A 12588-nucleotide genomic window follows, 5' to 3' on the forward strand; every position below is an offset into this window, starting at 1 on the left:
TGAGAAGGTGGTAGATAATCAGAAAATGCAAAGAGAAAAAAATAAAGTAGGATTCAACATATTATTTTGAGTACAAGTAATTGATCATTTGTATTAAGGGCACGTACTACTCTAAGGAATTTCTTCCTTTGTCTGACTGTCTCTCTCACATGTGCAAAAAACTGGGTCTGCTAAAATTATTAAAGGACACAAAATACAGTGTATAGACAATTTCTGAGCTGCTGAAATGTAACTGAATATGAAACTGAAACTGAAGTTTTTATTGTGAACTGCCCAGGGTCCCCCGTGTGGGGTAGATGGGCGGTGATAAAAATTTGATAAATAAATAAAAATAAATATAACTGAGTAAAATGCATAGACACATGAACAAATACTCTTTAATTAGATAACAGGCCTGTTTGGGGATTCCATCGCAGAATAAGAAACATAGTTTATAGAAATGCACTTAATAAAGCGGGAGTGAGTGGAGAGCAGCCGAGCTCTTTAGGGGTTTTGGGGTCTTTTAGACCTCTCTTTCCATGAGATCTCCTCATTATGGTGACACAAGATACTTTCCCTCCATTATCAAATCAAATCTGTATTATTTATGGCCATAGACCAGAAGTCAAATACCATGAAATGCATGTGCGTGCGCGCGCGCACGCGCACACACACTGAGAATACAAAGAATAAAAAGGTATAAAATAAAGCAAAAAGTAGAAGGTAAAAATTATTACAATTCTTTAGTCACAACAAAAAGTATAGAGGCAATCTTAGAGGCTATATCTGAATCCAGATCAGATAGAAGGAAGTAACAGATAGAAGTCATGCTTTCTACCTGGGAATTTCATCAGAATGAGAAGGATGGAAATAATTGGGGATGCCCTGTAAAAAGAGTGGAAAAGAGGCATGTAGTTCTGCATCCCCACAAGGGGTGCACTGATATAAAGCAATCTTTTTTGTAACTTCCCAGCAAAGCAGCCAAGGACAATATATCTGACCTTTCCCTCCACTATAGAAGTTAGCAGTGTCTAATGCTGGAAGCACTAAACTCCTTGAGAACGATTTTTAAATATATAGTTACTATTGTTTGGGGCTTATCTGTAGGATGTTTATTTTCGTGCCACTGCCAGGTGCCACCTGACAATCTAAGACTGCCTTTGATATCTTCTTCCTGAAGAATTTTGGGTAAGGAATTGAAGACAAAACTGTATTAGATTATTTGCTGCTACTGCTATGAATAGTTACCCTTGAAAGATAAGGAACAAACCTTGTTCCTTACTCAAAATAGGCTACAATGGTATTGCCATGTTGCTCTCAGAGAACTTTGTTTGCTTGGCAAATGCAGGGTCAATCAAATAGTATTGACAATAACAGCAGCCTACTGTCTTACGTATTAAAACATTGATATAAAAGAGATAAAGTTCATTTCAACAAATTGCACATGCTAGTGGCATGCAAAACATGCATGTAAATGGACCTAAACAGAAAGTTCTGTTAGCATGAACTTTAAACCCATCTGCAATTCAAATCTTAAATTGTTAATTCTAAATTAACTGCAACATTTTAGGATAACTTAATATGCTTTATTTGTTCACTGCAGAACCCCAGTTCCAACCCTAGGCCCACAGCACAGGACCTTGCAGGGTTTTGGGATCTCTTACAGTTGTCCATTGAAGACATCAGCATGAAATTTGATGAGTTGTACCACCTAAAAGCAAATGGTTGGCAGGTGACAGAGCCATTGGAGAAGAAGGTAAGCATCAGGAATACCAAAGCCAAATTCCTGTAGTATGGGTTATGTAGTTTTTATGGATGTATATTGAATGTCTCTTGTCCATATTAAACAACTTACAGCTTGATCCTAAATGTAGGGAAATAAGATTTAGTTATCTGGTGAAATTATATCCAAATATGCACAAATACTAACCTTAACCCTAACCCTACGCCATGCTTCCAGAGTATCCTATAGAAATCAATATACAATACGATATTTTATAACTTATTAAAATCATTGTATATTTAAAAGGTTACAAGAGTAAAAACCCTGCTTGTCACTGAGAAGTTAGCATATTGGGGCAAGTCAAACATCTCTGTAATGGGAATTCCATAAACAGGGCACCACTTTGTCATTTGCTTTACATTGGATAGAGAAGGAGCCTTTCTAAAGGTGACCTAAAACACAGGTTGATTCAGAAGCAAAAATAGGCTCTTGATCTTAAACTGTGCAGAACTTCATGTAAATAAATACACCTTCAAATCAAGCTCGATTCCAGCTGACTTCATGGACATGTCTATGGGGCTTTTTGGCAACAGTGCAGAGGTATGACCAACCCCAAGGTTAGCCTACAGCTCTGGTATTTCTTGGGGAATCTCCTTTCTAAGTACTAACCAGGTCTGATCCTACTTAGCTTTTCATACCAGCACAGTTCAAATTGTGCTTTGCAAGGACTGGAAGCTTGTGCCGTTCTTTCAAGAGCCAGAGTGAATGGTTCAAAATGACCTGCTGCACTGTAACAGCTACTCTCTTTTAGCATGTCTTTTAATGTCTTCAAAAGCAGCCACACATACAGTACAGTAATTTCAAGTTTAGGAGTCCTCCGCCCACCACTCTTTTGAAATGTTGCTTTTCCCAGCAGTTCTCAGGGTAACTCAAATGACCACCTGTTATGCTTGAATTTGACAAGGTTTTGTTTACAGCAGTTATGTTATTCTGATCATTCATAATAATGTTTAACATAAAATGTGGGGTCCTTCAATTATTCCCCCAATATTACTTTATTTTTCAAAAAGGTATAACAACAGTTAGATAGTTAGTAAAACTTGGAGAGACCTTGGTATAATTACTCTGCTCTTACCCATGTTGTATATTATAAATAGCTTGATGTGTTCCCTGAGTGTGAATCACTTCCATCTGATTCAATTCAAATTATCAAGTCAAACAGGTAGTTTGCCCTGGAAAATTGATTCCATTTGGTATATGACCACACAGTCACAATCACCATCTTGATTTTTTTTTACTCCCGCTGTGAACACCACTGACTTCAACTATTTTTTTCTCTCTGCTAGATTTAAAATTGAAGGTAGGGATGTGGAAAACACTCCATTTTGGAAACAGAATATTCCTGAGAAGCTTTGAATATTCTATTTCCCATCCACAGACTGCACAGAACCTTTCTGTTGTGGGGCTGATGATTTTCACAAATAAATTTTCTGATCTGGAAGCAATTCAAGATGTCCTGGGAGTGGTTCACTCCAAAACAAAGTTTTCTTTTGTCCAGAAGCCATGTCCCAAAGTCATGGCATTTTGCAACACTTTTGATTTGGAGGAGTTACTTCCTAAAACTGTTGATTCTCTGTTCCTAAATTCACAAGTTTGTATATCCCTAATAAAAGGTAATACAGCGTATGGACAATCCATGGCTCCTCATTTTAGTCCAATCCATTGGCGTGCCTCTGTATTACTGGATTAAATTTAACTCTGATGCTTGTAAATGTTATATGCTGATTCTGTCGCTTTGAATAATGTAACTGGAGCTCAAGCTAGTTAGTTTATTTCAAATTTGGCTCAAGAGAGCCTGAATTTTATTGGCTTAAGCCAGTTTAATAGTGATGGTGTTTTGACAAGAAAATAATGTTTTGTTCTATTTTGTTTAAAAAAATTCTTTCTCACATTGTAATCATTGAAAGCAATTTTAGAGCAGGGTTGAAATCTAGTCACGCAAAGTAGATTGTAAGTTATTTGGGGAGAAGCAAAACTGTTAGCTTTTTTAATTAATAGTTTGCATTCCTTAGTTTACACTTGGTGTATGAAAACTCACCAAAGATAAGGGGAAAGGAAATAAAATAAATGAGGCAGGAATGGGATTTTTGATACATAGATGTACAAGCAACAGCATTTTTAAAACTACTCTTCTGCCTGTGCTGTGGAATAATGAGAGTTATGCATACAAGGCCTTTCTGTTTTTCTACATGCTTTGCTATTGTTCCTCCCTGAAGGAAGAAAAGAAACCTCCCCCTCCTGTGCCAAAGAAGCCAGCTAAACTGAAATCTCAGCTAAACCGGGATAAGGCATCTGACTCGGTAGACAAACAGCGCCAGGAAGCTCGCAAACGCCTCATGGCAGCCAAGCGTGCTGCCTCTGTTCGACAGAACTCTGCCACGGAGAGCGCGGACAGCATTGAAATCTATGTTCCTGAAGCGCAGACCCGTCTTTGAGCAAAGAGAAGAGGAAGAAAACACTTTTTTCACGCCATTAAAAGAAAAAAAAGGTTCACTAAACAGTAGTGTGATTTCTTTGGTCTAGAGACACCAGAGCCAACCCTGCTAAGGGCTCCCAATTAGACCTTTCCTGGTTCTGTGGTTTGGTTTTTCTCCTCCCCATCTTTCACGCTGGCTGTGGTGTGGCTGAACAAACTTTTGGAAACACAGTCCTTTACACTTGGAACTGCAGCCTTTTTACTCGTCAATCTAATGAGAATTATTAGCTTGTTTACATGAAATAGACTAAATTGAAACAAACGGCCCCCTTCCACCCGCCTTCAGCACTTGCCATGCTGTGCTCCCCCCGCCCTCGCCCTCGGGTATCCGTTCTGTCTTCTGCTCCAGAGAGCCTCTTTCTCTCCACCCTCATTGTTCTTTCTTGTATTTTATAGTTCTTCTCTTTGCCATCCTTTTCTCTGCATGGCATCATTTACTGTGTTAAAGGTAAACTCTTCTACAGTGCTCCAGAAGAAGACACCTGTGTACTCAGTGTGTACTCTTGCACTCTGCTAATGAGCAGCCTTTGGTTTTCTTATGTATTATTTTTGTTATAGATGGGTTGGGAGCGGGTGGCCAGGGTTGGGTTGGGGGAGGCAGTAAGGCTTTGGAGTTAATATATCTTGTAGTCCAATGATGTAAACAGAGGGCACGATCTGTGGGATATAAACAATGTGTTTGGTTATAATAGCCTGGAAGCAAAAAATGTGCAATAAGAGAAGTATTTTGTCTGCACACCCCCATGAAAAGTGCTGCAAAAGGAGGATTTCCCATCCAGGGCACCCAGAAAGAAACACAGCAAGGTGGATTCACGTGTTGCTACACACACTTTTATTTTTCCCACACTCTCTCCCCTTTTGCAATTTTTTGTATGTGATTTTGTGTGCAAAGATCAATGTGTAAGAAACCAGCTGCTATACAAAGGGTGGGGGGAAACTATTTCAAAGTTGTAGGTATGTGTTCTACAGTGAAAGACAATGGTTTTTGTACTGAAAAAGAGAGATACTAGATGGTTGGCAGTTTGCCTACCTGTATGTATGTGTACATATGCACATATACACTTAGTAGAATATGTAAATTTAACACATACCAGTGCATACATAGCCAATCACACATACACACATTCAGATGGTGTCTTTAAAAAAGCACCTCCAAGAGGGTGGGTATATGTATAGCATATATTTTTACATGTACTATAGCTAGTTGTGTGTAAAAGTGTGTGCAAAAATATATACCCTGCATATTCTCTCAGCCATTCTGGCCCCTTGTGTCCCATATTTTTGGAGGAACCATCACGAAATTACACTTTGACCTTCCTCTTTCCCCCTGCACACCTATTTTGAACTAATTGGTGGAGCCAGGAATCAAATAGCTAAATCTAAGTTTCTCCTCTGCCCTCCGCACTGCCCTGTTTTCCACTTGTACATTTCTCTGAAAGCTGTGCACTGTATTTGGGGAGAATGAGAAAAGGTATTCAGTGAATAGCCTAAGGTGACCAGAACCCAAAAGAAGTTTTATATTGGTATATTAATGAATTGAAGATCACATCAGTGAATGCTGTATATGGTGTCCATGCATAGGGAGTGTTAGATTCCTACCTGCCCACTTAATGTACAATTTTGTAATCTGTGAAAGCTTGGCCATATAGAGTATGGCTTCAAAAGAGACTTGATTTATTCTATTTTCCTCCCCCTCTCCAATAACTTTACTTTGATGCTAGAGGGTGCTTGACTAACTTTTGAAACAAGTGGCTGACTTTCACAGTTCTTCCTATTAAAATTTGAAATGCTTGGAATGTGACTTTTTTTACTTGCATTTCCAAAAGCAGCAGTGTCAGCAATTAGGGCACTTGTTTGATGGACTCAGTTTCAGTGGTACGTGTTTCGGCGTGCAGTTTGTCAATAGGATTAAATCTTAAATATATGTGAATTCAGCAAAACAGGTCTCTCAGTTTTAGAGAAAGGTTTGTTTCCAAATTACACATAGAGAAAAGGTAGACATGCTTTTCTCTGGTCTATGTACTTACATGCTATATACACTGAATATATTTATCCATTTACATCTTAGGTGTATTTACAAAGGGGCTTTTTTAGCTGATATGTACCCCTGTGTGAACTGGCTTCATTAGTTTGTTGCAATAAAAACAGTAAAGACCATGGGTTCTGAAACAGTCCTGAAAGATGCTTGGGGTCATGAGCACAAGGACCTGTCTTCAGCATGCCTCAAGCATTGCTAACCACTGTTGGGAGGTAATTATGGGCTATCATACTTGGTTGGAGAGATCAAAGCAAGACACAATCAGCTGGTTTAAAAGCAAGGGAATGTCAGAAGCCCTGCTTCAAACTGACAGCACTGACCTTTCTTCCCCAGTCTTTGTTTTAAAGGCCTCCTTGGTGGGAACTTCTTGATCCTCAAAAGAGCACTGAGAATAGTTTCCATAGGTGTCACTTGAATGAAATGACACACTAGCTGAAGTATGCATACTTCAGGGGTTGAAATGTTGGTCACCCTTGCTTCGGTATCTCCTCCAGCTGTACCAGAGGTTTCTTCACAAAAATGACTTATTCCATCTATAGGTCCATGTTAGTGATAAGGTAGCGAACAGCTTGCTTCTTCATGAAGCATCCATAGTTCATCACAGTGCTGTGCCTCTTTGTAATCCAGATCTTGTATGTCATCTTGTAGGGATGACATAACTGCATTTTACAAACATCTAAAGCAACCTTGGCAACAAACATCTAAAGCAACCTTGGCAACTCACAGAATTCTGCGAGTTGAAGTCCACACATCTTGGGAATTGCTAAGGATGAGAAACATTGATCTAAAGGACATTTTATTTGTGCCTCTCTGGGCCCTGAATGTTTTGGGATGGATTAAATGGAATTTAAGGACATCTGCGTTCATGTAATGGAAATACATCCAATATCTACTCTTGACTTCCATTCACTGAGTCTTGTTCACTGTAAATCCCTTACAGTTTTAAATAGTCTACTTCAGCTATAAATTGACTGAATTTATAAAATTGGCCAAGTTCAACTTTTCTCTCATGCAATTCAAGGAAACACCCAATAGATCTGAACCTAGTGGCAGAGCTACAAGTGCTTAGGTGACTTAATTTCTTAATAGCAATAATTCTGTGGAACAAACAGGATGCCTTATGCTTGTTTTCCTGCTCCTTGTATTTTGATTATGCTATCTAGTTTCATTGATTTTCAACAGAGAACTCAACAGCAGAGCCGGAGATAAAGTTGCTCTGAAAAATCCATTTGGTGGAACTGTGCTCCATATATGCTTGCCTAGTTGTATTTACCTAATTGTGTGATTTGAAAAGCAATGTACCTACTACTTTGATAACCCGTTTTTCCTCCCAACCATGAAGAGTAATAGTAATCTGTCCTCCTAAGTGATATTTCTTAGTTTTATGGCAGGGGAAATAAAGCGGGGGGAGGGGGGAGATTGCTTAGGACTGTGATTGATAAATTCATGACAGGCTTGGGTGGTTTTTTTTTTTTTTTAGGAAAAAGGAAATGAAAGTCTTGTACCAGACCTGTGGCCCAACAGTTTGTAATGTGAGCTTTGCTGCCATTGTAAAATATACTAACAAAAGGATCTATTTGGTGCTCTTATGCCTGTCTCCTTGCAATCTCTGATCTTTATGAGCTCCAGGTTCTGGATCCAGCAATCAGACCTAAAAACTAAAATCGGTGAGATTAGGGAAAGTGTATCTGAAAACAACCAAGACATTTAATTTAGAGTAATTTTTTTGTCATCCATTAGAGAGTGACCAAATTTGTCTTTAATAAATGAACAAAAATATGCAAGAACATTTTCCAAATCCATGTTTATTTATTGCCTGGGAATGGTGGTTTTTCCTTTGAAGTTTAGCCACAAAATGAGATGCTTCCACAGTCAAACATTTGCAGTCTTTTTATATTGCTTTGATATCATTTAGCAGCTGAATGTTAGCTTACTAATGAGTCACTTGGTTGATAGATCTGTATCTTGACCATTTGGTCTCTGCCATTAACTTTTCTGAATAAATACTCCTCTGCTTCAAATAGTGATGTTCCTACAAGCATTAGTGGCCCAAAGAAATAGTATTGAGCAATTAAATGGAAGAATTGTATTTTCTCCCAGCCCTTAATATAAAATTGTATGGTACTGACATGAACAAGATGGTTCAGTAGAGGGCTGAGCAACCTATTCCATCCCTTTCTAGTTTCATGCTACTTCTAAAATAGAATAGCAAATGTTTTAGATCTGGGGATAGGTGAGCAACATTCTCTATCAGGTTAAGCTTGAATTTCAAACTCTGTTCTTGCAGACATCTTATACCTGATTTTTTTCTATTCTCATTAATTTAGGCTCCATACCTCTTTCCAGGCTAATTGCACAATATTATACAGACTGAAGAGATTATACCTGTATAGAAAGACTCTTTAAATTAAATGCGCCTGTTATATATTTGCTTTTTAAATTACAGCAAAAGATTTTTAAATTATAGTGTTGCATACTAGTACAATGGGTAGAAAACATGCAGATTAGATTAGGGAAGAAAGGGCTGTCCAAATATTACTGAAGTACAACTCCCATCCCATGTAGAATCCAACATCTGATACAGCTTCCTACTTATGCTGTAGATGCAACACACCCGTTTGACATATGCATTACTACCTACTAGCAGCAGTATCCTCTTATCAATGTTCTTTCCAAAAGAATGTCTAGGAAAAAAAAAAGGAAATCACCTACTCTTATTGTCCTATTGATTACTAGACCAGTTGACTTCCACATCCTGAATTCTATTTTGAGCTGTATCAAATTGTTATGGACCACCATGCAGAAGTCCCACAGCCAGACACTAACTCCATAATTAGTGGGCTGGCTTGTCCCTGGTAGTGTTCAGTATTACTCACTCTGGAACATTTTTTTCTCTGCCGGTTAGTTTTCTCTCACCATGTTGAGCGTGTGCGTTCTGTGGAATTTAATTTATGAGGCCCAGACAATGTTCTGAAACCAATGGTAACAATTGGGGCAGGGGGATTCTGAAAAGCCATGGAAATAGTAGATAACTACATATATGCTATTCAACTCCTGGAAACTACATGGACAATTCTATGCAGTTTTCTAGGCACTTTTTCAGAAGTGGTTTGCCATTGCATTGATTCCCCTGCTCCTAGTCTAGCACCTTATCCACCAGAACAAACAATCTTCATGGGGATAGATAAATGTCAAACTATTGTCTTGTCCAACTGCATTTTCCTTTGGACAGACCCGTGGTGGTATGAGATTAAGTTTGACTTTCTCTTATTAGGGCTTCTGAAACAAATGAATAAATACATAAATGCTCATCCCTTATTATTCCGTTGCAGTAAAACGAGATAAGGTCAAGAATAAATATGCATTGACTGCAAACATGAGTGGCCAATATGAAGGTACAGCCAGTAGTGGTTAAGGTGCTGGACTGGCATTGGGGAGACACAGGTTCAAGTCCATCTTCTGCCACAGCAGCTCACTGGATGGCTTTGGGCCAGTCACACACAGCCTAGCCTACCTCATGGAGTTGTGGGGAAGGAGGAAGTACTGTTTGTTGCTCTTGAGCTCCTGAAAAAAAGTAAGGGATATAAATCAAGCAGTGTTTGTTTGATAATAAAGGTGGATTGAATTGTAAATCAAAGATTTAAGGAGTAAATAGGGGAAGACTGAGAAAGGTTGGATGGAGCTGATGAGAAAGATGAGCAGTCTTAAAAAACGTGTGAAGAGGTGTGCGGGCATGGTGGAAGGATAGCTTTCCAGATCAGAAAGGCAGGGAGAAGTATGAACCGTCTTGTTATAAACTAGAAGCTGTAAACATTGCATAATGTTTACCTTGAAAACAAATGGCACGAAGTTTGAATGTGTCTATGTTGTGGGTGGCTAAAAGGAAGGGCAGAAGGTCAGTGAATACCTCTACCCCCCCCCCTTCCATTTAAAAATACATCCAATCCTATTTTGTAGAGTTTGGCTCATGCGTCAACTTCATTTGCTCAGGTTCACTTGGTGGAATTACCACTCTCCCCCCACTCCCAAAGTTACTTTAGTAAATGTTTTTTCAGGTATGATAAAAGCTCAAATAACATCCAGATTTTTTGCTTCATTTGAATTAATCTTGCAAATGGTTTTCTTGTTGAAATGAGTCAAGCTCACAGCTTAACAGTCCCAATTTCATGGTCAGAAATAGGATGTGGTGTGGGCTTTCTTGCTGGTATCAGTGAGAATGCAGAAAGGAGAGGGTTGCCTGATTTAAAGCTTTTTCACCGTAATTATCTGCATATTTTTAGCTTATACAACCGAGTACATCAGGGGTGGAAAGTCAATGCAAGTAGAGTGATTACCTTGGAAAGGTCCTAGTGAACGTAGCAGGCAATAGGGAAGATTTATGCCTGAGAGTATCTACCCCCTCATAACTGAAAAGTACTGATCTAGAAATAAGCTGCTGACTAGAATGCCAAGGCTCCAGTAAGGAGCCTTTTGTTCTCATGGAGATTAAATGATAGTGTTAATCTGTAACTTGAATAGGCTCAAGAAGGCCTTGCCACCTTTTCTCATAGGTTAAAAAGCTGCAGACCTATTCCACCTATGTTCTGTAAGATAAATAAGTAAAATAGTTGTGCTATTTGTGATTGTCTTTGTACACATTATTTTATCCAACATTAAAATCCTTCCTGTCTCCAGGGAGCTAGCTATCAAGGTGGTAAACCATTTTCTGGGAAATGCTTCTTGATAAATACTGATTACCATGATCTTCATGCTAAATGGTAGGTAGAAAACACATTCATGTCTGCAAATGGCATAAATACGATTAATTGCAATGCAGCATGAGTTGCAGATCAAGCCCAACGGGAATACGCATTGAGATGAAATGAATATAATCAACTGAAGGTAATACAAGCAGCTGGTATTAAGTCTTTCCATGTACAGCTAAATTATGCCTGCCTCTTGTGTGTTAATGTTCAAAAGTTTGAGAACTTTTTCAATGGCTGACCTGGAAAAATAGTGTCTCTTGTAAATATGTGAACCAAAGCACAGTTCATTTTCCCAAAGAACCCTCTCCCAGGAAGTCCTGGTGTGACACACCTTTGTACAAGTGACACTATTTTGTGAGAAATTTAAAAATTTTCTAAATTTTGAATGCCTTGTTCCTGAATTTTGCTGCCTACCTTACCTTGCTAATAGAAAAATTAGCATTGGCTTTTTGAAACATTTCAGAGCCAGCTTCCATTTTGGCTATTTGCAGATGTAACTCTTCTTTGCATCATTGGAGCTTTCCCACTTTTTTCAGCTTGCAGAACAACCTATTTGACACCCATGTTTGCTTCTGAATCTATCCCTACTATATCCCATCCTCAATAGTGAGTGAATTATAACACTCATAACACATGGACACCTAATTTATCTTGCCTTGTACAACCTTTCTTCTGTCCACATTTTTTGCTTTCCCTAAAACACAATTAATTACAAATACTGTACATGCACAGATGCATTTTTTTCAACTACACTTTTACACCAGAATTCTAGAAACACAAAGTAGACCTACTTGGTCATGCTCCTTTCTGAGTACTCCAAGTATTATCAATATTCCTGGTTTTTGCTACAGTGAAAGAAACTATTCCAAGTAGAACTTTAATGCCAACATTCATGAGATCACCTCAGGTAGAAAAATATCAAGTGCTATGGAACATGTACATTTTCTGACACTTGTACTTTTGATCTGGGACTGCCTGTACAATAAGATTATCCCCATTAAGAAAAAACATGAATATGAGAGAAAATGTTAGTCACCAACCAAATGATGAAAGCTGTCTGGAATCTCAGTGAAATCACATAATAAATTATGTAATTTAAAAGTTAATCTGGAAAGAGCCGGTTTGGATAACAAGTCTCCAGCTCAACTAGTCTGCTCATACAGAACTAATCTTTTCAGTGCTCATTTGGTAGCACCAGATGTTCTTCCACCCACCAAAGTGAACAGATGTGTTTTCTGAATTCTTAATACACCAGACCACAAAGTAAGTCAAGTTGGATGGCTTGTCCTGACAAATTGGAAGAAGTGGTTGTAAAAAGCAATGCTTGTTCCTGTTTTAGGGAACTGTCCTTCTTTGGAAAAATAATCACCAGGATAGCTAATTTCACAGAAATTTCAAATTGTAGAAGTCAGTTTCCTCCCAGCTATGAAGACAAAAGGTTTCCAGGTACAGCCTCTTTAATATTGCAACCACTAGAATTTTGAGAAACACTCAAAAGTATTTTATAGACCCCAGAAGTGTAGCTGTGATTAGCCTGCTGGATCTTACTGTGGTGGTACTCCTATCT

The 12588-nt window shown here is 38.5% G+C and overlaps 1 protein-coding gene across 2 annotated transcripts in view; it reads left to right on the forward strand.

The window, feature by feature from the left end:
* LOC134492992 (disks large-associated protein 4-like) overlaps window positions 1-6034 on the forward strand; it is a 71754-nt gene extending 65720 nt beyond the window's left edge. For both annotated transcript variants that reach the window (XM_063297199.1, XM_063297200.1), the window contains exons 6-7: window positions 1583-1735; window positions 3979-6034. In XM_063297199.1, the coding sequence (XP_063153269.1) occupies window positions 1583-1735; window positions 3979-4197 (372 nt within the window). In that variant the 3' untranslated portion in view covers window positions 4198-6034. The remainder of the gene's footprint in view (window positions 1-1582; window positions 1736-3978) is intronic.
* The last annotated feature ends 6554 nt before the right edge of the window (window positions 6035-12588 follow it).

The sequence above is a fragment of the Candoia aspera genome, chromosome 3 (assembly GCF_035149785.1).
Source record: "Candoia aspera isolate rCanAsp1 chromosome 3, rCanAsp1.hap2, whole genome shotgun sequence".
NCBI lineage: Eukaryota > Metazoa > Chordata > Lepidosauria > Squamata > Boidae > Candoia > Candoia aspera.